This window comes from Talaromyces marneffei, chromosome 2, assembly GCF_009556855.1.
Source record: "Talaromyces marneffei chromosome 2, complete sequence".
In the NCBI taxonomy this organism is placed as follows: domain Eukaryota; kingdom Fungi; phylum Ascomycota; class Eurotiomycetes; order Eurotiales; family Trichocomaceae; genus Talaromyces; species Talaromyces marneffei.
Genome location: NC_072349.1, coordinates 1,222,555 through 1,248,178, shown reverse-complemented (window position 1 = coordinate 1,248,178; position 25,624 = coordinate 1,222,555). Strand labels below are relative to the sequence as shown.

The 25,624-nt window shown below is 47.6% G+C and overlaps 11 protein-coding genes across 11 annotated transcripts; 7 read left to right on the top strand and 4 right to left on the bottom strand.

The window, feature by feature from the left end:
* Positions 1-334: 334 nt before the first annotated feature.
* Positions 335-2,569, bottom strand: EYB26_002807 (uncharacterized protein; the record flags this gene model as incomplete). The annotated part of the gene is made up of 1 exon (XM_054262112.1): positions 335-2,569. The coding sequence occupies one exon, from the start codon at positions 2,567-2,569 to the stop codon at positions 335-337; it is 2,235 nt and encodes a 744-aa protein (XP_054118087.1).
* A 613-nt stretch (positions 2,570-3,182) lies between these two features.
* EYB26_002806 (uncharacterized protein) lies at positions 3,183-3,955 on the bottom strand (the record flags this gene model as incomplete). The annotated part of the gene is made up of 3 exons (XM_054262111.1): positions 3,183-3,432; positions 3,500-3,584; positions 3,694-3,955. The coding sequence occupies 3 exons, from the start codon at positions 3,953-3,955 to the stop codon at positions 3,183-3,185; spliced, it is 597 nt and encodes a 198-aa protein (XP_054118086.1).
* A 623-nt stretch (positions 3,956-4,578) lies between these two features.
* On the top strand, positions 4,579-5,685 carry EYB26_002805 (uncharacterized protein; the record flags this gene model as incomplete). Its single annotated transcript, XM_054262110.1, has 1 exon — positions 4,579-5,685. One exon carries the CDS (start codon positions 4,579-4,581, stop codon positions 5,683-5,685), a length of 1,107 nt encoding a protein of 368 aa, XP_054118085.1.
* Positions 5,686-6,142: 457 nt separating this feature from the next.
* Positions 6,143-7,129, bottom strand: EYB26_002804 (uncharacterized protein; the record flags this gene model as incomplete). Its single annotated transcript, XM_054262109.1, has 1 exon — positions 6,143-7,129. The coding sequence occupies one exon, from the start codon at positions 7,127-7,129 to the stop codon at positions 6,143-6,145; it is 987 nt and encodes a 328-aa protein (XP_054118084.1).
* Positions 7,130-7,683: 554 nt separating this feature from the next.
* EYB26_002803 (uncharacterized protein) lies at positions 7,684-9,384 on the top strand (the record flags this gene model as incomplete). The annotated part of the gene is made up of 3 exons (XM_054262108.1): positions 7,684-7,965; positions 8,044-8,400; positions 8,488-9,384. The coding sequence occupies 3 exons, from the start codon at positions 7,684-7,686 to the stop codon at positions 9,382-9,384; spliced, it is 1,536 nt and encodes a 511-aa protein (XP_054118083.1).
* A 1,941-nt stretch (positions 9,385-11,325) lies between these two features.
* Positions 11,326-12,615, top strand: EYB26_002802 (uncharacterized protein; the record flags this gene model as incomplete). The annotated part of the gene is made up of 2 exons (XM_054262107.1): positions 11,326-11,425; positions 11,483-12,615. The coding sequence occupies 2 exons, from the start codon at positions 11,326-11,328 to the stop codon at positions 12,613-12,615; spliced, it is 1,233 nt and encodes a 410-aa protein (XP_054118082.1).
* A 1,419-nt stretch (positions 12,616-14,034) lies between these two features.
* On the top strand, positions 14,035-15,273 carry EYB26_002801 (uncharacterized protein; the record flags this gene model as incomplete). The annotated part of the gene is made up of 2 exons (XM_054262106.1): positions 14,035-14,204; positions 14,277-15,273. The coding sequence occupies 2 exons, from the start codon at positions 14,035-14,037 to the stop codon at positions 15,271-15,273; spliced, it is 1,167 nt and encodes a 388-aa protein (XP_054118081.1).
* An 867-nt stretch (positions 15,274-16,140) lies between these two features.
* On the top strand, positions 16,141-20,075 carry EYB26_002800 (uncharacterized protein; the record flags this gene model as incomplete). Its single annotated transcript, XM_054262105.1, has 7 exons — positions 16,141-16,327; positions 16,394-17,036; positions 17,099-17,335; positions 17,389-18,156; positions 18,206-18,851; positions 18,904-19,042; positions 19,102-20,075. 7 exons carry the CDS (start codon positions 16,141-16,143, stop codon positions 20,073-20,075), a joined length of 3,594 nt encoding a protein of 1,197 aa, XP_054118080.1.
* A 576-nt stretch (positions 20,076-20,651) lies between these two features.
* Positions 20,652-21,202, top strand: EYB26_002799 (uncharacterized protein; the record flags this gene model as incomplete). Its single annotated transcript, XM_054262104.1, has 3 exons — positions 20,652-20,901; positions 20,987-21,057; positions 21,131-21,202. The coding sequence occupies 3 exons, from the start codon at positions 20,652-20,654 to the stop codon at positions 21,200-21,202; spliced, it is 393 nt and encodes a 130-aa protein (XP_054118079.1).
* Positions 21,203-21,357: 155 nt separating this feature from the next.
* Positions 21,358-23,132, bottom strand: EYB26_002798 (uncharacterized protein; the record flags this gene model as incomplete). Its single annotated transcript, XM_054262103.1, has 4 exons — positions 21,358-21,552; positions 21,640-22,066; positions 22,118-22,421; positions 22,484-23,132. 4 exons carry the CDS (start codon positions 23,130-23,132, stop codon positions 21,358-21,360), a joined length of 1,575 nt encoding a protein of 524 aa, XP_054118078.1.
* Positions 23,133-24,230: 1,098 nt separating this feature from the next.
* Positions 24,231-25,361, top strand: EYB26_002797 (uncharacterized protein; the record flags this gene model as incomplete). The annotated part of the gene is made up of 3 exons (XM_054262102.1): positions 24,231-24,567; positions 24,639-24,907; positions 25,023-25,361. The coding sequence occupies 3 exons, from the start codon at positions 24,231-24,233 to the stop codon at positions 25,359-25,361; spliced, it is 945 nt and encodes a 314-aa protein (XP_054118077.1).
* Between the last annotated feature and the right edge of the window lie 263 nt (positions 25,362-25,624).

Genomic DNA, 25,624 nt, shown 5'->3' with positions numbered 1-25,624 from the left:
GACCATCAGGGAAAGGGATGGGATCGTCTGGGCCGTAGTATTTGAGACAACCAGATCGATCGATGTAATTCCGAAGCGTATATTTTCTTTTATACCTGCATTCTTGCTCCTCTAAAGGCAGGTCATTACTGGCTAGATAGAAAAGATACTGCTATGGTTTAATACGTTAAAGGAGTTGTATTATGATAAAAACGAGGATGGCAAGGAAGATATCGTTGATCCCAGTAAGATGGTGATTGACATAAATATAGATAGACAGGGATTTGATTGTAAACCCAGGAGAGAATGCAGATGATACTAAAACGTTATATATTTCCCATTTTACTCCTCTCTTCTAATCATCTAATCCTTGCCACTCATCATCACCACTATCCGCAGCATCCTTTGCGGTCGAAGATTGCTGAGCCCTGTTGCGACTTGCAGAAATAGCGCCCTTCCTCTTATTTTCCATGCGACGATCGTATCCACTCTTTGTACTGATACGAGCTTTCCCACCCTTCTCAGTATCGTGTTTGAGCTTAGCAGAAGCCGCGCGAGCTTTAACGCCATGTCTTTTCAGGTCTTGTTTATCCTTTTTGCTGAGATCTGGGAGAGAGTCAAGAAGCCACTTCTGCACAGACTGCTCTTTGCCCTGAAGCTTCTCACTGGCGTGAATGAGGTTGGCAATGCTCTTGACATATGGAATGTCCTCCTTCGTGTAGTATGTCACGGCAACACCTCCCTCACGGCCAGCTCTGCCCGTTCGGCCGACTCGATGAACATATGCTGCACTTGATGTTGGGATATCATAGTTCACAACACCGTTGATACCACGGAAATCCACGCCGCGGGCCAACAGGTCGGTTGTGATGATAATCCAGATTTCGCCTTTTCGGAAGCCTTTCATGATTTCGGATCTACGTGTTTCGGATAAATCGGAGTGAAGAACAGCGATGCGAGATGAGCCGCCGGCTTCAATTGGGATGTCGTACAGCAACTCTGAATGTAATGCGGCGGCTCGAGTAATGGTCTGTGTGAAGACGAGAAAGGGTGGACGAAGTCGAACTTCATTGGGAGCGATAGCAGCAGTAGGATGAAGCAATTGTCGCAATCCAAGCAATTTACCTTGCTCAGTAGCAGCGTAGATGAGTTTGTGTTGAATATTTGGCACAGCTGAATCCTTGAGACCAATGACTAGTCGAAGTAGAGGTCTCTTTTCTGCATTAAGCGACTCATGACGCGATTCAAGTGTCGATTTTGTAAGTTCTTCGATACTTGAGCCCATTGTGGCGGACCAGAAAGATATTCCGAGATTGGTATTGGTGCATGAATTCCAGATTGCGAGTGTTTGTTCGCGGAATAATGGATCGAGCAACACATCTGCCTCGTCTAGTACGAGATGACGCACCGAAGGAAGCGACTCCTTCTCTTCCGTATCCTTCACGGACAGAGCATTAACTAAGGCAAGTGGTGTTGTAACGAGGATGTCACTCTTTGTCAGAATATCTGACTTTTTGCTGTCTTTTGATTTCGCCGACTTCTCTTCATCTGCGTCGTCAGACTCAGATCCAGACGCTGAATCTTCCGAATCTTCGCCCGCGTCATCTTCCTCAGGTCGAACCACAACCTGCATTCCTTTTCTCATGGCTGTAATCTTCACGCCCGTTCCGACTGCCAGTTTGCGCCCCTCGTTGACAATCTGACCTACAAGCTCTTTCGTAGGCGCGACGACAATCGACGAGATCTCGCGTTGTCCCGGGTTCTCTCGATGATATCGGACCGTCTTGTTGATCAAAGGAATGAGGAAAGCCAGCGTCTTCCCGCTACCCGTAGGTGCGACAGCCAGCAAATCAGGCTCCTGAGCATCTTTTGTAGGCGATGTACTTCCAAGGAGAAGCGGCAAACTGCCCATCTGCACCTCAGTTGGCACTGTGAAACCTTGTTCGGCAATGTTCTCTGCTAATTTCCTGGAAATCTGATATTTCTTTCGCAAATCTTGAAATGAAGTCAAAGGCTCTGGATAAAGTTGTCTAGCCTGTTTCTGTCTCTTTTTGCTGAGGGCAGCTATCTCCTTGCTGATTTTTCGTTTCTTCTTCTTCTTAGCTTTGGCATCATCATCATCGTCGTGGTCATCAGCCTTGTCCGCCAGAATGTCTTCGAGATCTCTCAAGTCGACGATTTTTATCTTGTGAGTTTTTAGAATTGTCCGACGCTCAGACTCGTCCATGACATCGCCTTGATCTTGTTGTTCTGAATCTGAATCATCTGGGGCTTCTGTCTTGTCGTTCTTTGCAGATTCATCTTTTTTAGATTTTTGAGTCTTTTTAGATTCTTTTACTCCCGTAGTAGCGGGAGCAGCTGTCGAATGTCCGCCACCGAACAAGAGACGCTGAGTGGCCTCAAAATCATCGTTTTTATCTTCCGGTACTTGATCTGCATGTCGCTTCCTTTTTTTGCTGGACTGAAGCTCTTCTGCAGAACCAAAGAGTTGCGGGTTAGCTGCCTTGCCAGCGGAAGGGAGCCGGCTAGTAGTAGTCGGCGTGGAAGGCTTTAATTTTGTTGACCTGGTCAACAACTTGAAGGCGTCCATGCTGTTGGATCTAGTAGTATTATAGTGACTCTGAAAATTCAACAACACATCAGGATTATCTTCAATCTATTTGCGAAGGTGTAAGGGCTGTCCGAACTGTCGCATGTGTTTGATGGAGAAGACTCAGGAAGAAAAAAAAGTTCGACCACTAAATTTATATCGAGTGACCAATCAGAAGCTCGGAATTCGGAGATTGTTTTACCACCTATCTATCATACCAATTTCCTATTCGGCGGTCCAGAATAAAAAACATCGGCTTTCTTGTAATTCTGAGTAAGATTTCTTGATTGATGAAATTCGGTTTAGGTCCAAATCCAAGTACGTGCGTGCAGACTGGTTAGCGTTCATGCAACCAGATGACCTTGTCTGGGAATGTTGCTTTAATGCAATGAATCGCAAGTTATTCGTCTAAGTAATATGTAGTAATGCGAACTGATCAAGTCATGGCTCAGGAAATGATAGAATGCAGCTATATTCCATCGTCTATCATACAATAGCACAAAGCGCTGCCATACAAATCAATCAACAAAGGAAATGTAGCATAGGTAGAGAAACGGGGTGGTGATGCGAAGAAATAGGTTGCAAATATTCTAAAAAGTTTTTGTTTTCTTCTCTAATGACCATGGGCGTGCTCGGGCTCTCCCTGATATCCAACAACGTGACGACGACCGATGATTTCGCCAACGGTGAAGAAACCGATAACCTCTGCTGTGGTGACACCGACCAAAGCCCATCCCTTGGGGCTGAGGTTTCGTGCGCGGCCGATCAGGTTCTGTGGGGAGAAGTTGAGGGTCTTGAGTGTGGAAGGGTTGCGGAAAGCGTTGATCAAAGGTTGGAAGTATGATTGGAAGGTGGCGAGGGTACTAGTAGATCATCTGGTCAGGGCTGAAAAATAGGATGTCAGACGATCGATTGCATTAAAAGACTTACGGAGGAGCCATCTTCTGGCCGTGGAAGACAATCTTTCCGAGTTCGAGACCAACACGGGCGTAGTAAACGGTAGGAGGGATCATGCCTAGTTACGCATCAGCTTCTATGTTCAATGTTCCAATTGTTGAATGTTCCAGAAAGCCCAATCATGTACACCAAATGGATCGTAATATGCATGGAAGAATAAGACTTACGTTCAACGAATGTAACAACCTTGCCGACAGGGCCACCGACCTTGCGCAAAGCATTGCCGACATTCTGGGCAGCACCGGCAATTGCTGGGACAGCGCTGGCGGAAACCTTGGAGAGACCCTCTGAAACCTTGGATGTAGCCTGCTCAGTTGCTTGCTTGGCCTTGTTGGCCGCCTCGGTGGTGGACGAGTTGTGTCTGATGGCGGTTCTGCGGATGAGGAACCGTGATTGCCGGAGGGCGGCGCGAGTTGCCATGGGGGACATCTTGTCTATATTATTACCGAGAGAAAAAAAACGAAGCGACGGCAAGATCTTCTGATGAGTAACGAAGGTCTTGGAGGATGAGACAAGGTCCAATGGGCCCGAGATGTGGTGATACAGCGACTTGTGATGTTCCTGTCGGTACCTGAGATCGAATAATCAAACCTCGTCCGTTCGGCTCGGAAAATCTAGGGAAAAACTTGGCTGGCTGTCACGTGATACGCCTGCCCTTTTGGGAAACAAAGAAACGGACATCGACTTGATCGAACATCAAACTGACTAAGTGACTCGTTGATTTGCTTATTTATAGAATAGGAATTTGCCCAGGATGTTACGTCCGTCGCTAATACTACTTTTTGCCCTTGGCTTCACGGACTTTGCAACACTGATGCCACAACAATGGTTCTCTCCAACGGGTTGATCTGATAGCCAGCTGCTCAACTTCTAATGAGCGATTGGTCTGGGAACTTCCTTTACTTATATTTCTCCTTCTACAACTATCCACGGATAATCTTACTCTTTCAATTCTGAAGTACTTGACGAGCCTCAGTTATCCACAAAATCCCGCCCTCTCGCCGTCAAATTCAAGACCAACAATTGGGCGAACTCTCTTACCTACTTGAGAAATGTCTCTCAATCAGTGTTCCCTCGAGAAGCACTTCACTTACTTTTCACGTCGACCAAATGGCATACTCATGACCCGATTTGCAGAATTTGAATGTAAACCTGCCAAACCTTCGGCAATTCAACGCTCTGCCGATACCTCATCAGCAACCCTCTTAGACCGTCTACCACTCGAGCTTTTACACTTGATCTGCGCATCATTAGACTTCCAGTCGCTCTCCAGACTTTCACGTACCTCACTTCAAATCAAGACCATCGTAGAGTTACTTCCAGCTTACCGAGATCTGATGAAATATGCGCCGCGTACTCTCAGCGCTTTGGGCAAGACAAAGCTTATCAGTTTGCATTCGTCCGGTGAGCTTCATGCAGCCTTACGCTCTGCAGACTGTGTCTCGTGCGCAGAATTTGGCACTTACTTATTTTTACCAACATGCGAGCGGGTCTGCTACGGGTGTTTGAGAAGAAATCAATCCTTTTGGATGATCGCAGAGGCCACAGCCAAGAAGTGCTTCAAGATCCCACAGCGACAGCTTAAAACCATATCATTCACGCAATATGTACCCCGACATTATCAGAATGCGCGGCATGGCGTATTTGGTCAAGAGCAACGTCTTTACGCTGTGAAGAGTGTAAAACGACTAGCCATCTTGATCCATGGAACAAACAGGAAAGTTACAGGTCTTCTTCCGACCAGACCACCTCCACACCTTGCAAACAAGCCACTGAGAGAATATTATGAATTCAAATGGCTATTAAATGCGCCAATGGAGCCATTCCAGTCTGATCCTTTGACAATACCACCAGATGGTCCTATACCCAGGAACGAATGGTTCGATACAGCGTCGATATACTTTCCACATTTAGCTTCAGAAAACCTCCTCGAAAGTGGGCTTTGGTGTCGTGGATGCGATCATTTGAGCAGAAATTTGTATCTTGTGGGCCCTGGCACACTGTCGAAACTAGTTCCTCGCAATATTAAGGAACAGGAATTCTTCAATGGATGGAAGGATCGTGCCAGGACAAAGGATAATTTCTTAAAGCATATTCAGACTTGCGTCGGAGTACAAATGCTTATTACTGAACCAGCTGACACCAGCCGTTTCCGTTGATTCATCTTTCGAAGGCTCGGCTTTGCTTGTACATATGGTAGTTGCTCGCGGGTATTTCAGATATATATATGGTACCTAGGTATGCAATCGTCAGGGAGAGACGGCATGTTTTCTTGGAAGTTTCGGAGATTATGTTAGAATGCATTTAATTTTATTTATTTATTCCCTATCTCATATCCAACCTCAGATTGTCAAGTAGCAATTTCATTCTTTTTCGAGCAGTTTGTTTTAGATAAGCTTCAAGCAAGTTTTGATCCCATTGATCAGGGTTCTCCATGTAAAAATCAATCAATTCAAATTCATAATTCTAAGGTTACCATCGCAGTAATCTCGGCATGAGACCCGAATTATGAATCGGACATGTATACAGTATACCTAGGGAATATCCAACATGCAGCCATCATAGACCCCATACAGAAATTGACAAAGATGTGCACCCAAGTTCACGACGTCCAAACTAAAGGCTCTTCCAAAACCCCTCAATAAAACCTGCAACCTCAGGTACCCTCTCCCTTACCACGCCATGTCCCACCGCCGGCACAACAACCACATCCCTGAATCCAACCTCCTGCAAATCCGTCTTCGTACACCAATCATCCCACTCGCCTACAACACATATATTCCTAATCCCCGTCTTTGCCGCCTCAATAAACTGATCTTGTCGATCAAACACGCCCCCATCTCGAAAGATGCCTACTACACTGGCCATATGCCCCCTGTGGTGTTTTATTTCCCAGTCTTTGATTGCCTCAGCGACAACTTCGCCCCTAGCAACTCTCGCTTCCCAATCCGGGGACACGATTAAAGGACCCCCTTCAAGCGTGTCGAGAACCCATTCCTGAACCTTCTCTTCCGAGACGTCGTCTCCACTGCGCATATAGCCGCTTCCCACCTCATCAAACCGCGACGCCCTTTTCAGACCTGCAGCGGCAACAAGCACAAATGACGCGACGCGATGCGGATACGCAGCGGCAAAAGTCGCGACCGTTGAGCCGCCGAATGAGTATCCCAAAAAATGTGCATTGTCCCATTTGAGGTGCACAAGGAGGGAGTCGAGGAGGGAATGGAAGAGAGACGGGTCATGGGCCACGATGGGGGTGTCGGTTAGACCATGGCCCCAGAGGTCGATGAGCACGATGTGCGCATTTGGGAATTTTGATTTGAGGGTGCTTGCTAAAGGCTGGAGTCCGAGGGCGGGAGTTTGGACGCCATGCACAAGCACTACACGTGAGATTTCCGAGTCGCTACATGTACCTGGTTCAGCGGAAGACGAAGGCGGTAGTAGCTCATAGTATGCCGCTCTGCCAATGGGTGTTTGTAGATATGATGCCGGTGGTAATAATTGGCCAAATGTCTCGACGAATGCAGCTTCGGATGGTGCTTGAATTGGTGGTTGACTTTCTCTAATCTCCCCAGGACGAGGGATGACGACTATATCCGACATTTTTATATTCGGGTTCCCGTTGATGTTGATGCGGGGATTTTTCTCCGAGACCGAATTGCCCCTCCAGTCTGGCTAGGATCTATAAAGCGATACGTATATACAGTGACGCCAGATCTGATAAGCAATTAAACAACTCCATCCATCTATATCACGATGTTTGTACGTAGCTAAACCCCAAACGAATTGGAGACTACTCCGCAGTGCCCGCACACTATGCAAAATATCGCGATATCCCAGCCCTTCTATTGGCTCACACACAACTTGAACCTTAAAAGCATGGACACGACATGATTGGCTGATACCGACGACAGCCAATCGATAAGCGAGAAATACGCAGGCCTTGGCAATATTACCATTTGTGGACTAGTGGTTCTTAGATGATCGTATTGGACCCACCCGTGAGGCTCAGCGCGGAGATGCAGTCTGATTGGATGGGCGCATTTATTTATCTCTTTGGCTCTCTCTACATGACGTTGCTCATTTTTCTTTCGCAACTTTCTAATTCTTCAATTGAGGATAAAAACGTGTTAATTAGATAATGGGAGAAGAGCAGAATGATATCTCACCGCAACTCGATCTCGAACATCGGCAATCAGCGAACCCATGTACAATATCAACATGTAATCCGCATCAGAGACAGTAGTTCGAGAACAACAGCAACAACAACAGCAGCAGCAGGAGGGATACAGACCCAATTCCCACCTCCGCACTCGTTTCGCTCCTCATCGTCGTCTTCAGATGACCAGCCCAACGAATTTACCAAAACCACATACTCGCGCCGAAGTCATCGCAAATCTCGCTATGGATGTCGAAATTGCAAGAATAGACGACTCAAGGTAGCTAGATATCTCTCCATCTCTACAACAGTGCTATGAACGGTACCGATTAATATATGATATTGTGAGTGACGACAGTGCGACGAAACAAAACCAGAATGCACGCGCTGCACAAAAATCGGTATACAATGCGACTACGTATTTTCGCAGCCTCAAAATGCACGATCGCAATCAAGCACGTCGCCGTCTGCGGTTGAGGTCGTTGGCAGCATGTCGCCGGACATGACCGGCACAGATATGTCGCTGGTCGCGATTGAACGGTCAATTACTCATCTCATTGGGTCGAAGGATATCGCAACGGCATTATGCGTGGATGGATCGAGTTTGACGAATCTCAGATTTCTAAACCATTTCGTGAATGGGAGTACAGCGTCGATACTTAATCCAAAAATTAAGGTGGTTATGCAAACGGGATTGATAAGGAGTGCTTTTATGGTAGGTCTTTGCCTTTTCAGAGAGAGAGAGAGAGAGAGAGAGAGAGAGAGAGAGAGAAAAGTTCCTGGACAGGCCTAATTTTGATAGAGCGCTCATTTGATGCATGCCATCTTGGCGGCAGCATGTCTTCATCTCAATCGCATGCAACCAGGGAATAAGACTCGGGAGCTCCGCGAGATATATCACTTCCAACGTGCCATTCAACTGTATCAAACAGAACTGACACGCACCAATACCAAGAATGTTAACACTGAAACCACTGCCTCGTTAATCGGAAGCTGCCTACTGCTAGCCATCAATGACTTTTGTCCAGCTGGATTCAAATCCGAGCATTCCTGGGTTTTCACGTCGAACCCGGCGGATCTCAATTGGCTTGCTTTACAAGGGGGGCTACGATGTATTCTGCAAATTACTCGGCCGTTCCTTGGTGCCAGTATTTGGGGACCTGCTTTCCAAGAAGCTCACAATGAGCTAAAATCTTTCCAGGAAGAGCAACCCGGTCGCAGTGGATTGCATTTTGAATTAGCCGACCTGTGTTGTATTGGCGATTTCACGACAGCTGAAACGAATCCATATCACTGGTCCGTGCAGTTATTGAGTAGAATGTTGACACTGAAACCGTATAATAGACCGGAAAACTATTCAGCATTCGTGTCCTGGATGGGCCAGATTCGGCCAGAATTCATCACTCTCCTACGGGCCAAAGATGAGCGTGCGCTGTTGATATTCAGTTGGTGGATGGCACTCATGTGCGCTCTTTCGTCTTTTCAAGTCTGGATATATGGCAGGATCATCCCCGAGTGCAAAGCCATCTGCCAATATCTTGAAAGCACTAGTACGGACCCGCACATACTGCGGTTGATGGAGTGGCCGGCGAGGGCATGTGGGTTCTATGACTTCACTCCGGAAACGTTCGAGGACGTCACTTTTGGCTCGCCTCCAAATTTTCACCGACAGCACTGTGCAGGATTCTTTGGATGTTAGACTACGTTGGTCTTGATACAAGTCTGACTTCGACTTGACAGAGATCATCTTTACCCTACCCAGGCAACTGAAACACTAGCGCGTGCGTTGCGTACACAAACCTTTACTACCCCGTAGTATGGATATGTATATAGTATAACTATAGAATAGAAGCTAATAGACGATTAGATGTCTCACTTAGGCGCATCGCATCCACTCATTACTCCGCGTGAACAGGATTTGCAGTCAATCGATTAAATCTATCGTCCGGGTCCGAGCCAATTAATTGATCGGTTAGTTCGATCCGCTGACAGGAAAAAATTTCGGCACAAGATTGAAGAGAACGCAGGAAGAGTACGTAGCACTACGTCCTCGATGAGGACCGGATCCATAAATAGACATTATGAAAAGTGGAAATTATGGAAACTTCACTGGCAATAAACATGGATCGAAGGTGTGGCGAACCAGCCACGCTGCATCGATAGATATGCATAATTGAGATCGAGTATTGGATTCGCCAAGTGTAACAGTGTGACTCGACGAGTCCACAACTGGCGCACCAACAGTCATCGTGTCATGCAAGTGGTAACTATTAACTAACTCCAGATTACTACTACAGGGTAGTATACTTCAGAGTAAGTACGCATTGTCCGGGTGACGGTGGTGGTTGGTGGGCTGGAGGCGAGATGTGTGGACGAATAAAGTACCGAATGCTACGGAGGTCTGCCCACCTGGACCCCACTAACTAACTAGCACACAGCGTTCGCTGTGATAAGAGTGGGTGCCAGGTGGTGCAGTTAAAACTCAAGTCAACTAAGTTAGTTAACTTGCTCCTACGAGTCACGACATCGGGCGCACTCTGTAGTGCCAATTTGTAGTGTGAGACATGGGTCACATGATACGTTGGATGAGAGACATGGCGGAAATGGCGCAGGGCTGTCAAACAGCGGCGGAGTCAGAGTCAGACACGGAGTACAGCCGAGATCGTATTATTATTGACGGAGTACAGCGTTCAGCCGCCAGCGTTGTACTACAGAGTAGTGTAGTAAGCGATGCGATGCAAGGGACTACGATTGGTGACACGCCGGCGCTGAAACGACGAGATGACCATCGGTGGGCTGGACGCAAATCACGAAAATCGATGGAGACTCAGCAGAGTCAGGTCAGAGAGGGTCACAGAGAGGACAGAAAGCGCAAGAGGAAGGACTAGTTACAGAGTACTACGTAGTATGTAACTGGGAGGATAGGGCGGTGCACCGTGCCCCTGGCCGCGACGGACACTGCCCGAAATAGAATAGGCCGACACGCTATGACTAATCGGTACGAAGGCTGGAGGCTGGCGGAGGCAGGCAGCCCGGCACGCCGAATAGCACTGCTGCATACATACCATACGTGACTAACTAACTAACGCTAGTTATGTATTGACTAGTGCATACACCGTCAATACCAACGCCTCTGCTCCGTCTCGCCCGCTAATTGGCTATCGGCAAGAAACCTTGCTGTGGGCCAGCCACTACTTCATCGCCATTGGCTGGAAGAGCACCCGCGAGGGACTGAAAAAGGAAACAAGCACCTTCCAGGGCTTCCCTGCCTCAAACGAGGCAAACCCCTGAGCTTGGACGGAGTTCATCAATCAACCAAAAACAATAGATCCACGCCTCGCGACTTTTCCAAGACAATATAGACGAGAAACAAAGACTAAATACGACATGTATCGTCACTTGTCATTCGTCCGTATCAATTGTACTGGGGTGCCTGCCTCGTCATATAAGAACGGAGCAGCCCCGTCAGAGCGATCATCGTCTGATTCTTCTCTCTCCACTACGTAATACGTCCCACACATTTGCCTCATCCTCTTCATTCAAAAACAGTCCAAAGGACCGTTCCTGCCTTTCGTGCAGTTTTCATTTCCTTTCTTTCGCAAAACACACTCGCTTGGTTCTTGCTATACACACACCTAAGATGCATTCGTTTTTTACCACCTCCGCAGCTCTGCTGCTTGCCGCAGCTATGCCCATGGCATCTGCCCAGACCTACACCACCTGCAATCCCCTCACAACTAGTATGTGTCAATTCCATGCGTACAAGATTCGCGACAAATGATAGCTAACGGATACAGCCTGCCCCGCCGACCCTGGAATGGGCGCCACCCTCCAGACCGACTTCACTGCCGGCGCTTCTAAGGACTGGACTGTCGCTGCGGGCTCCGTGAGCTACAGTAGCAAGGGTGCCGCGCTCACCGTTTCCAAGGAGGGCGATGCTCCTACTATCGACACCGTCGGCTACTTCTTTTTCGGTACCGCCGAGGTCACATTGCAGGCTGCTCCTGGTACTGGTATTGTCAGCTCTATCGTGCTCGAGTCCGATGACTTGGACGAGGTCGACTGGGAAGCCCTCGGTGGTGATACCACCCAGATCCAAACCAACTACTTTGGCAAGGGTTACACCGGTAGCTTCGACCGTGGCACGTACGTCGGAGTCAGCAGCCCCCAGACGACTTTCCACACCTACACCGTCAACTGGCAACGTGACAGCATCCAGTGGTTGATTGACGGAAACGTTGTTCGCACCTTGACTGCTGCTCAGGCTGGCGACCACTTCCCTCAGACTCCTATGCGTCTCCGTATCGGTATCTGGGCTGGTGGTGACCCAAAGAACGCCCCTGGTACCATTCAGTGGGCTGGTGGTCAGACCGACTACTCCGCTGGACCCTACACCATGTACGTGAAGACGGTCAAGATCACCAACGCCAACCCTGGATCTTCCTACACCTACGGCGACAACAGTGGTTCGGCCGGAAGCATCAAGATTGACGGTGCCTCCGCTCCTGCCGGCACCACCTCCGCTGCTCCTACGTCCACTCACGGCTCGACCTCTTCGTCCTCGTCGACCTCGTCATCATCTTCGTCCACCCACACTTCTACCGGCTCAGCTTCCAGCACCGGTGCTGGTACCACCAGCGCACCCTCCAGCACCATCGGCTCCACCAAGTCCACCGCTCCATCGAGCACCTTTTCTTCCATTGCTTCCAGCGACCCCAGCGCCGTCACCAACCCTATTTCCGGCATTACTTCCAGCAACTCCACTCTTCCAGCTAGCAACTCTACTACTCCTAGCGGTAGCAGAACTCCCTCTCCTACCCCCAGCCCTACCATTGCCCCCAAGGCCGGTAGCGCCTCTCAAACCAGCATGACCAGCTCTGTGGTTGCCCTGTACTGCTTCCTCTTCGCCATTGTCGCTTACGTCTTGTAAACTGGTTAAGAGTTTACATTATTTGGGCATTTGTTGATTTTTCCGGGGCTGCTTTTCTGTATATTCAAAAAATACATACATCATGATCATGGCGCAATGAGCAATTTGTTTCGTGCCGACCAGCCGAACATTCAACCACGAACGTTGGCGTTGCAGTCGACACATTGGAGTTATGACTTTGGCATGTCTTTAGAACGTTTGTACAAAAACTGGAACATGGCCATCATGCATATCACTTTTAATATGACATATTTGGGAAGGTTTTTTTGGGGTTTGCATTTGCATTTTATTGTCGCGCTTTCGAAATCTATGTAGTGTAGATAGACACCAACTAATAATAGATAAGATCTTTAGACTTGTCGTCTGTCATTACGATCTGGATCCAATGTATGTATTCAACCGGCATATTGCTTTTGAAGCACATACGCAATGTCATACAGCTTCTATACTGATGCAACATTAACTGATTTTCGACCTGGACACTGCCAGTAAATATGAATCATCCGCCAATCATGCATGTCCTTGTGCTCCGTCGGCATACAGTCAGTCCGGTTCAATAATCCAATTACTTTGTTTGCTCCACCGCGAATTTACCCGAGTCATTCTTTTCTGCTCATATCCACCGCACGGTGGACACCAGTTAAACTGGACACAACTCCAGATTGGTACCGTACGTACGTACGTAGTTTGAATTTTTGTCGGACGAGAAGGTTGCAGGAAAAAGACCCGATGGATTTGAATTGTGGAGTTGGGTATGTATGTGTGTACCTAGCAGAGAGTCTGGAGCGGTGCGTGCCAGATATCAACCGTTGAAAGGGGCCTTCCTAATTTACCGATGCTATTGAACCTATGGGCGGTATGTAGTAACTCCGTACTATGTAGTAGTAGTAGTAGATGGTTGAGATTGCCTTCCTGCAGTCGCGGATTGCCGTGCATAAGTAGTATGTAGTGCGCTGATATGAGAGGATAGGTAGAGAGGCTCAATTGATATTTTACCCCGATATCTAGATGAACAAGGGTCATCAATTTGATATGCTATATATACGTAGGGACGTAGTATGTGAGTGTCTAATTATCCGGTGCCTGACCAGTGAGGGGGCCTTTCCCCGCGCGGGAACATGTAGCCAGCGGATAATTGCATCCCACTCTTTCTCTCTCTTCAGTGTACCTTCGTACAACCATCCTATGTACTACGTACCAACAGTTGATCTAGACAAGTATATCTCCAATCATGGAGAAGCTGCCTTCCTTTGGGTAGCTCCTCTCATGCTCAGGTGATACACTCCACCTTTCTTTTTTTGCGTTGTTGTGTCTCTTTCCTTTTTTCCTCTGTATAAATCCTCCAACTCACTCCCTTCCTTCTCCTGTCCTCCCGCAGTCCATCTTCGTTTGTAAATTATATTTGATCGATAATAGAAAATGGCTGTCGGTACTACCACCCTCTCGAAACCGAATATCGGTGTCTACACCAATCCCAAACATGATCTGTGGATTGCCGATGCAAAGCCCACGTTAGAAGAGGTGCAGAAGGGCGAGGGCCTCCAGTCGGGTGAAGTCACGGTTGAGATTAGGAGTACCGGAATTTGCGGGTAGGCTTGCTTAATCTCGAGCCCATAGTATACATACCGTGTTTGGGTAATTAACAAGTTATTTGGTGATAGGTCGGACGTCCACTTCTGGCATGCAGGCTGTATCGGCCCCATGATTGTCACGGGCGACCACATCCTCGGCCACGAATCCGCCGGTGTCATCATCGCCGTTGCAGACGACGTCAAAACCCTCAAAGTCGGCGACCGCGTCGCCGTAGAGCCTAATGTCATCTGCAACAAATGCGAACCCTGCCTCACGGGTCGCTACAATGGTTGCGAGTCTGTCGAGTTTTTGTCTACGCCCCCTGTTGATGGCTTGCTCCGTCGATATGTCAATCACCCCGCTGTCTGGTGCCACAAAATCGGGGATATGAGCTTTGAGAATGGCGCTTTGCTGGAACCCTTGAGCGTTGCATTGGCGGGTATAGATCGTGCTGGTGTAAGGTTGGGCGATCCCGTGCTTGTTGCTGGCGCTGGTCCGATTGGATTGGTGACGTTGCTCTGTGTGCGAGCTGCTGGTGCATCGCCGATAGTTATTACCGATATTGATGAGGGCCGATTGGCATTCGCCAAAGAGTTGGTTCCGGATGTGCGTACATATAAAGTTCAGATTGGCAAAACCGCCGAAGAAAATGCTGCAGGAATATTGGCTGCATTGAATGACGGCAACGCCGATACCATAGATGCTATTCGTCCCCGGGTGGCAATGGAGTGCACCGGTGTCGAGAGCAGCGTTGCCTCTGCCATCTGGAGTGTCAAATTCGGCGGCAAAGTCTTTGTGATTGGTGTCGGCAAGAACGAAATGCAAGTCCCCTTTATGCGTCTGAGTACCTGGGAAATCGACCTGCAATACCAGTACCGATACTCCAACACGTGGCCCAAGGCCATTCGCCTGGTTAAGAATGGAGTGATTGATTTGAAGAAGTTGGTCACGCACCGATACCCAATTGAAGATGCCCTAAAGGCGTTTGAGACGGCTGCGGACCCGAAGACGGGTGCGATCAAGGTGCAGATCATGAGCTCGGAGGAGGAGGTTGTGGCTGCTACGGAGGCTGCTAAGAAGCTTTGATCACGTATAACAATTTAGTATGACATGTTAGTAGTCTACTTTTCGAGACATGTGTATAGACAGATTTTAATGCTATTGACAACTAATCTCCCACAACTACATTCCTACGAATGTTCCCCAGCTCAAGCTGAAGCGTATACGATTCGAGATGGACTACAGAGTAGATTTGAATGATATGATTGGCTGAGAGATATAACTCGCAGAAAGATGTATATCCTGACACCTTAATGCAACCAATCAGAATGGGCAAACATATGCGCCACACTTAACGGTAGCTCCAGCCACACCAGCACAGTAGTTATGTCATCGTCTCTGACGCAACAAAACATTTCAACCTAGAGTTCAGACAGCAGCATTATTAGACCAAACACCTTGAGTTAATTCGCTGTTGTAATATATTGCTGTTTCATTCTAGTCTTCCGCATTTCATTTCAAATACTGTCCAGTCTGTCCACCGTCCCATCAGTGGAGAACGTTTCTGCCTCCTGACCTCCGATGCCACCGACGGACCATCAGGACCTACAGCTTCAGAAATAGGACGTCTTGCATCGCGCCCTCTGCAACAGTTGACAGCAGTTAGAGTCTGGACTTTATTTTTATATTTTATCTCTGTGCGTCGTGCAATACCGGTAAAAGCTAGGCAGCATGCTTGGCATATGATTGGCAGATACTGTTTCATATCACAACGCAGATGCGCCGTTGTATGCTGGGTGAGTGGCGACCCCGGTTGATGATTGACGCCGGACTTCACAAAGAGTGAATAAGTACAGAACTGATTCTAGTATTCGCACCAGACTTAGATAGCCACTCATAAACAACTTCTACCGTGAGATGCTGGAGTAGATTACCAGCTGACCACGCCACGCCATGGCTCTATCTCGAGAGTCCAGTGGAAACACCACCACCGCAACCGACGATAACTATGACATGTCGCATATACCGACCCAAGAAGACTTTTCAGTGGGCGAGGGTGTCCCCGAGCCCGCTTATAGTCATGTCTATGGACGCATGGATCTTGCGAATAAGGGCTTGAATACGCAGGCGTCGATAACCTGTGAGCTTCTTGAAAAGTCCTTTTTGAAAGGAATCATTCTCTGCTTTCCTTGCTAACTATCACCAGCCAATGGGCGAGTTGACATTGATATTGCCGAGCCTACGTCGCGACTACGGTCGCTGTTCAAGCTGCCCAGTTTTGGATCTCGTTCAAGATCAAGTATCCTGAGCGCGCCGACCAGCGCACCGATCCCCCCCTCGCTTGACAGAAGCCAAGATCAGAAACCGCCTCCGCTGAATATTGTGATCCAGATTATTGGATCCCGCGGCGATGTTCAGCCTTTCATAGCGCTTGGACGAGTCTTAAAGTACTCGCATGGCCATCGCGTCCGACTTGCAACACACGCAAGTTTTCAAGGATTTGTTGAGGAGAACGGGCTGGAATTCTTCAGTATAGGAGGTGACCCTGTGGAACTCATGGCCTTCATGGTGAAAAACCCGGGCCTTATGCCGGGGTTTGATGCGCTTAGAAATGGCGATATACATCGACGCCGCGTGGATATTGCAGCCATCATCTCGGGCTGCTGGAGGTCGTGTTTTGAGGCTGGAGATGGCACTGGCGTGCCTGTTTCTGATCGAACTGTTGACCTAAATCATTTCAAAGCGGGGCGTACTCCGTTCGTTGCTGACGCGATTATTGCGAATCCTCCGAGTTTTGCGCATGTGCATTGCGCAGAGAAGCTGGGGATACCGCTTCATATGATGTTTACGTATGTCACCCTCGTTTTATGTAAGTTTTCAATAGCTAACTTAACTAACTAATCTTTCCTAGTATGCCGTGGTCGCCTACGCAAGCTTTTCCACACCCACTTGCATCCATCCATCGCTCAAACGCAGATGCCGGCGTCACGAACTATGCAAGCTATGCAATTGTGGAGATGATGACTTGGCAAGGACTGGGTGATATTATCAACCGCTTTCGTGAGAAGAGTCTCGGTCTCGCACCCATTAGTATTATGTGGGCACCATCAATGGTATCGCGTCTGAAGATCCCGCATACATATTGCTGGTATGTTATGATTCGTTGATTTGAGGATTGATGCCTATGCTGATTTTTGTTAGGTCACCCGCTTTGATCCCCAAACCCAACGATTGGGGTAGTTATATCGATATTGCTGGCTTCTATTTTCTGTCGTTGGCATCCAACTACACACCTCCCGACGACCTGGAGGCTTTTCTATCCGCGGGACCACCTCCAATATACATTGGCTTTGGATCGATTGTGGTTGACGATCCTAACCGCATGACACAACTCATATTTGATGCCATCCGTCTAACCGGCCGAAGGGCTATTGTGTCCAAGGGTTGGGGTGGGCTTGGAACTGAAGAGCTCAGTGTACCTGATGGTATTTTCATGATCGGTAACTGCCCTCATGATTGGCTGTTCCGGCACGTCTCCTGTGTCGTGCATCATGGAGGTGCCGGGACCACTGCTGCCGGTATTGCAGCGGGTCGTTCCACCGTCATTGTACCCTTCTTTGGAGATCAGCCTTTCTGGGGCGCTATGGTTGCCAAAGCTGGTGCCGGGCCTCAGCCTATTCCATACAAAGAATTGACGGCGGAAAAACTAGCGGATGCTATCAAGTTTGCTTTGGAGCCCGCCATGTCAGAAAAGGCGGCGTCGCTTGCGGCTATTATAGAAACAGAGCATGGCGCCGACGACGGTGCCATTTCTTTTCAGAATCATCTGAAGGTTGACAGGATGCGATGCTCTCTAGATCCGGATCGTACTGCCGTCTTTCGCATCAAGCGTACTCAGATTCGATTGAGTGCCCTAGCTTTTGCTTTGCTCAACACGGAAGGCAAGTTGGGTCTGGATGATGTCAAATTGTAAGAGACCCCTGGATATGTGTTTCTGTTAACGGTACTGACTTTCTAGATATCGATCTCAAGAGTACATGACTGAGCCCGACCCTACCGACCCGGTCATTGGAGGTGGTGTGGCAATGTTAGACAGCATTGAGGGATTCCTCATGGGCTTTGCAGATTTGTCGATGGATGTCAAACGCAGTCTGAATACAAGGATATCGAGATCCTGCTCTCGATCATCAACAAGCTTGAACCGCCAAGCAGGTAGTCAAAGCCGAACAAGCTCGCCGACTGCAGCACTGCGCGCCAAAACCCTCAGCGACGTTGACTCATTGCTAAAACCTCCAACGGAAACGAGCTCAATATCCACAACAGGGTCTGCTTCGACGTCTCTTGCGGGTGACCAAGTCACAGATGGATCAACCGAAAATTCCACCTTGGTGGAATCACAAACCGTAGACTCCATGACCAAGCCAACTCGAACTAGAAAACATGCACGCACGATTAATGACATTCGGGACCTTGACGTGGACGGAATCGTCAGTGCGGGAAAGTCGGCAGCAAAGGTTGTGAATCTTGGTCTCAGAGCTCCTGCAAGCTTTACAATGGCAGTAGCCAAAGGTTTTCATAACATGCCATTGCTGTATGGGGACGATACTGTTCGTGAGCAGTCGAAAGTAACTGGTCTCAAAAGTGGTTTGAAGGCGGCTGGAAAGGTATGCCAAGCAGCCTCCTTTGACTTAATAGCTACGTACTAATATGGAGCAGGAATTTGGATATGGTTTCCTTGACGGTATTTCTGGTCTTGCCACTCAACCGGTTCAAGGCGCTAGAAAGGAAGGCGCTGTTGGCGCTATCAAGGGCTTTGGCAAGGGGATTGGTGGTCTTATCCTTAAGCCTGCAGCCGGTAAGTCAAAGAATCACATTAAGCTTGCGGGTAGTTTATTCTGACTGGCACTATTATAGCTGTCTGGTCTTTGACTGGGTACACGATGAGCGGACTCTACCAAGAGATCCAGAAACGGTTTGGTGAGAGTGTGGAAAACTACATTATGGCGTCACGATGTGCCCAAGGATTGACCGACCTTTCTACTTGCACAAACGAGGAGAAGGAAGACATATTGACGAACTGGGCCTTTTTCGAGACCGATGTTGTAGCCAAGAGAAATGAACGGCTCAACCGTTACAAAGTGGATCGTGACATGAAGAGAATCAGAACGAGGATATTGGATGAAAATACTAAAGACACCGCAAAACTTCAGGGGCAAGACACAGAATCAGTCAAGGCAGCGGAAAGAGCAAATGGTCGTGAACCGCTGCACCATCTGTTTCGTGGTCGTGCTAGCTCCTCTCCACCCCCACGACAAACAATACTGGATTTAGTACTACCGGACGAGTACGAAGATGCCATTCGAGACTCGGTACTTGCAACCTCACAGGGTAACAATACTGAAGATGAAATGATTGAGCGTGCTTTGCGCGCCAGCATGACAGAACTGAGAAATGCAGAAGTTGCTGGCGAGGAAGAGGATCGAGCTTACGAGCTTGCAGTGGAGGCTAGTATTCGAGAGGCCGCGCGTGTGATAGAAGAGAAGAAGAGGGAGCATGAAAAAGGATCTTTAGCCAGCAAAGACGAGGAATCAAAGCACTACGTGGATCAGTTACGATCCCACTCCCCGCCAAATTCCGTTGATCAATCAGATCAAGAACAGCCAAGACGTCCACCACCAGCTTTGCCACCACGAAGTCCTATGCCCATACCTACAGATCACGATACCGAGTTACAACATGCATTAAACGAGTCCAAAAGAGATCATGACAATCGCCTTCGACGCGAGCAGCGCGAAAAGGATGAAATGGACATTATAATCGAATACATTAAGCGTCAGAGTTTGGCGGAAGCCGAGCAGCAGCGGCGAGAACAAAAGCAGGAACAATAACGAGCAGAAGCAAATCAGGAGGAGGCTATGAAACCATAACTATGTGCGTTCTCAATTGAAATGATTATGTTTACCTAGGCTAGATATGTGTATACGATACCCTATTTGAATGAATGATGAATGACGACACGAAAAACGATTTTCTCTACAACCAGGAGCGTCTGGATCTTCTAGAATCGTGCTTGGGCAACTAATAATATCTACAACTGGCCCCTTGAAACACAACAAAATGTAAAAAATTTCGTTCATACCACGTAAAGGGATAAAAACCCGGCAAATTGTGATCGGAGCAAGAATGCCGACATTCCAACCCTAATTAGCACGCGTAATGGGGGCGCGCAACAAGGGATGTGGGAAGTTCTGTAGAGGGATGGGATTACTATAAGATACATGGATTAAGTTAAGTTACTTGGAATTGCGATTAATAAGAATTCTGTATAGAATAAATCCATAATTCAAGCAACAAAAAATCTATCGAGCAGTTTCACGATATATACTTGCAGCCCACACAACCCAACAAAATCCAACCTTCCAACGAGATAGGTACAGCAAGAAAACATAAACATTCTATCAAAAATGCAACTCCCCTCAAACCTCTCTCTCTACGTCCTATCCCTCACCCTCCTGTTCTCATCAGCACAAAGCCAACTCCTCGGCGACCTAATATCACCCCCCGCCCACGCAGCCTCCAAACAACCAAAGGCCGGACCTTGGAGATGCGGCCTCGCTCAAGACGGATCTGGTCTTGCTCAAAAGGCGTATTGTTGTAATGAGGACAAGGTGAAGAGACGGTTTCAGGAAGGACGGCTTTTGGAGGTTACTGAGTGTATATTACCCTCCCCTCCTCCTCCCCCACCGTTTCATGGATCGGGAAAAAAAAATAGTTTACGCTGATTTTATTTCGATGATAGGTACGGCTGTCCCGGAAGATCAGAATGTGCAGTGCGCTCAGGCGGCGAATGTGTGGTGTTGTTATTCATTGGTATGTTTTCTTCTTTTCCCCAGCTTGATCTCGAGATGGAATAAGTTCTGACTTGCTTGTGCGCGTGTAAAAGACCAACGATCCGAGTCAGGGTTCTGAATGGATGTGTACCAGCGTGGCTCAATGGAAGCCTGACGGGTTTTAGCTTAGGGGGTTGAATTTCAAAGTTCTGGTAACCTTGGAAGTCCGTTGTTTGTTACTGTATTTTGATTTATTTCATCTGCCATCTTAAAAACATGGTATTCGTTATTCGTTATAAATGCTACTTCATATTTCCTATTACCACGCTTCGAAGGAGGATCACCGCCTCTCGTACACTCGCACCTTGAGGTTATGAGGCTTCACAAACCAAAAATTCTCAGTCTCCCAGTCCCCTTCCTTGGCTGGCGAGGAGACAATCTCGAAATCAAACTTGTCAACCAAGACAGGAATCAGTTTTGACATTTCCAAGGTCGAAATGTGTCGTCCAATGCATGTTCGAGAACCGAGGCCGAACTTATTTTCGTTTGTTAACCCTTTTTTTTTTTAAACCTTGACGCTGCTGGTATATCAGTGCTTTAGGGTTTGGTTCAAAGGACTCACCGGCATATACAGCTCATTCATAGCCTTGAGGTTAGTTTCATCCTGATCAATCCACCTCTCAGGTCGGAACTCGGTCGGATCCGTAAAAACATCTTCGTTGTAATGCGCAACCCAACTACTTACACCCAGGACAGTCCCCTCGGGGAAATGAATTCCTTCAATGTCCACTCCACCCTCGGGGACAACACGCCAAAACGGAAGTCCAGCAGCAGAATGCACCCGCAACGCTTCTTTGACAACTACTTTGAAATAAGGCAGGTCTTGACTTTCGTGGAAATTGATGCGGTCCTTGCCAGTCAATTTCCCGCTTGCTCTAGCGGCGTTAAGCTCATCTCGCAGTTTTTGTAATACGCGAGGCGTCTTGAGAAGATGGTACATCATCGCCGTGAGACTGATAGCCGTCGTATCAAACCCGGCAATGACATTGCTCTGCGCAACCATAAACAGATGATAATCTGTAACCTTTTCCGGATCTTACCTATGCGATTTAATCATCTTCGTCATGAACGGCTCTCGGGAAATGCCATCCCTATCAAGAATTTTCACATCCCCTCCCTTTTCGAGATGTTCCTCTTGTTGCTCCTGCTTGTGTTTTTCGATCTTTTCGCGCGCAAAATTGGCGACGAAGGTGCGGCCTCCAGCGCCTGAGTCGTTCAAGTAGCCGTTGAGTTTGAAGGCGAGGGGGTACCATTCGGAGTATATGCCCATTAGGGTTGAGAAACGCCCGATTGAGCCGACGGCTTGGATGGCGCCTTGGATGTCCTGGCCTTCGTCTAGGAAGCCTAATTCCTCAGGGTTAGGTTAGATTAGAGTCGGGAGCATAGGGTGACTGCTGTGTTCATACCGTATCTCTCTCCATAGGTTATGCATCCGATAACATCAAAGGTGTAGCACTGCATCCAGTATCCGAGGTCAATCTCGGTACCGGAGTGCGAAAACTCATGCAGTCGATCAAGGAACAAATCAACGCAGCGATCCACGAAAGGTTCATAGCTCACCAAGGATGTGAGTGAGTATAGAGCTGAAAACGTCTTCTTCGCCTCGCCTGCAGCCTCTTTCGCATTAGCACTGATCAGTATAGCCCCCAGCTCACCCCCAGAGACAACATCAGACAAACCATGCCGTTTATTATTCTTATCCGTAAACAAAGTCCACTGACTGGGGTGCGGATGTCTCCATCCATCATACCAATCCGATTTCGTAAACTTTGATCCAGGCGCATATATCTTTTTCAAAGCATCGGTGCTATTGCAACTATACCAGCCCGGCGCAAGTCGCACGATGGGACCATATTGCTTGTGTAGAGAAATGCCGTCCTGTTCGAAGTAGCCCTTTGAGACTCTCCAGAAATACCATCCTCGAGTGAAACGGGCCCAAAGGGGGCCTGGGATATGACGAAGTGGCGAGGATAATTGGTGGTAGAGCAGCAGGAGAAGACGGGCTGCGAGAGTTGCGGTGAGGGTGTAGACGATTATGGTTGTATTTAGCATCATCCTACCTAGGTATCTTTTCTGTATGCACTTCAAAGAGTTCAAGGTTTGAGAAAAAAAAAATCCAAATCTGTCTGATTACTTCCTGAATGTATATACATCATCATCGTCCCCTGACAGAATTCGAAGGGCGAGTTGTAGAAAATGTTGCCACGGCTTATTTCCGTAAGCCTCATGCCTATAATGGAGGGGTGGTGCACGTCACGTACGAGCAGGTTGAGGCAGCTAGATTAGTTTTCGCCTTGTAGCTTCCAATGGCATCTGAAGCTCTTTGTTATAACTTCCGCCGTAGCACAAAGCTACCGGACCAACTGATTCAGCCCTAAGGATGCGGTGAGGACACGTTTATCCAGGATAGTACTTTGGACCTTTGAGTGGCTAGGAAATAGAATTTCCACTTGGGTGTCTAGAGAATGTCATGTATTCTAGTCATACATGTAACTGATAAGTTAGACCTAAAAATCGCCTAAAAATACCGAAAACCCCGCATCCAAGTCGACCTCATTTCTGGCTCGGTGGTTATTTCCCCCGTTTTCGAAAAGCACATGACGACTGAATTAAATGTTATCTTTACGGTATCGCTGTGGTGCATTTCCTTATCGTTTTTGGGTACCATCCACCGTAGCGTCTTGAAGTGAGTATCTGATACAAGGGTGGCCAGAACTTATGCGATGCATTGCAACAATATTCCACCCAAGTTCATGATTTAGACCAATCGAATCTAACGATCCGTGGCTTTTTATAGAAAGCCTGCAATAGGTGGCTGTGAACATACTGCAGTACAAGAAATGGTTTCTTCGGAACAAACTACTGCATGTTAGCGCCCATGCAGGTGACTGGATTGTATCAGGCTGTGCTGTTTTATACTATCTTAGTGGGGATATGGAGCATGGTTTATCTGAGACGATAAAAGTGCATGAAACACAGCCTTGCCCTAACTTACGATCTGGGTAAAGGATATCTATATAACCTTGGCACTTGGACAGTACTCCGAGACCAAATTTCCATTTCACGATAATCATATATTCCTCTCGAGGTCATAAGCAAGTAAAACAGTCAAATCGAAAGAATCAAAAAGATAATTTTTTTGCTTTTAAGAGAATGAAGATCAAAGCCCACCCAGCAACCGTTCAAGACCTTGACCAGAACGGTCATCCCATCCTTCACAAAACAAGAACAGCAACACGAATTACAAAGGCGAACTCTGGTTCTACGCTTTCACAGAGAACGAGGATGCCGTACGCTTTCCATAACGGGAGACCAATGCCGACAGTCATATATGGAAAATGTAACCACAGCCTCCCAATCGAGGAGATGGCAAAAATCTACCAGAGTTATGAGAAGAAAGTTCCCATGACAATATTCACTCGCAGTCAAGATCGGAGTCGCGAAAGGAACGAAGTTCCAGGATGTAGGTTCCGGAAATTATTTGGAACAGGTAAATATAATCAGTAATATCTTGATGCATGGCAAGTTATAGGTACTAAACGCACAAAAAAATAATCACAGATGAAGGCGAAGTCATACAATCCACTCAAGCCTCTCAACAAAACCAGTGCGTCGGACTGACGGCCTTTATCCCTGAAAGAGACAAGCAGGTCACTGATCCCAAAATCTATGTGGAGCAATCAATTAAACGAGGTGGGCACGAGAAGATTATAATACACGAATTGGCGTTTGGTGGCCAAATCCAAACGGATGTTGACTACGTATTTCGGGGAATTGGTGATGAGCACCCTGAATTTGGGAAGAGAGACTTGAGGGTTCGGATACGTTGTGTAAGTCTTCAATGCTCAATACCTCTATTCTATCTGTCCATTTCGGCTGTATTTGAAGTGAAAGAAAGACCTGGAAAGAAAGAGGAATGCTGATTATTACTTTAACGCTGTGAAGGTAAATGATGAGAGTTTCGAAACTTACATGGGTGGCGCTGGATACTACGGCTACGACCGGACGGAACATGCCATGATGAACAGAGCAATGCTCGATCGTGGCCAAGCATATTCATTGCAGAAATCTAACTGGGGGGATGAATCATATCAACATAGCGTTACCATTAACCCGGCAGATCTTCGGATTCTGCTGGATGCGAAGCGAGGGAATGAAAAAGATAGGAAGCAGGGAGTAACCGGCGAAGTCGAATTACTTAGACTATGTATGCATAAAGTTCTATTGTCTGAAGATGGGAGAGGTGTCGGCGATTTCGAGCTGCGAATTATTTATAAGCCTTGATTATGGAAGATGTTCTTGCTATCGGAGCGATGGAGGTAGGAACCGCTTAGAAATTGAATGTTGTCTACGGGGTATAGCTCTCCGAGAAATTCTGTCGTGACAATTGGGCAACGGAGCTAGCTATACAGGCAAGGAGACTTTGATAGTTACTATTGTCGACACAACGAAGTGAATTTAAGGTTTTAAGTTGTCACCCTAATCTCGTATCCGCAGGGGAATCTCAGATCCAGATATATCGTGCTATTGTCATATCGAGTGCCAAT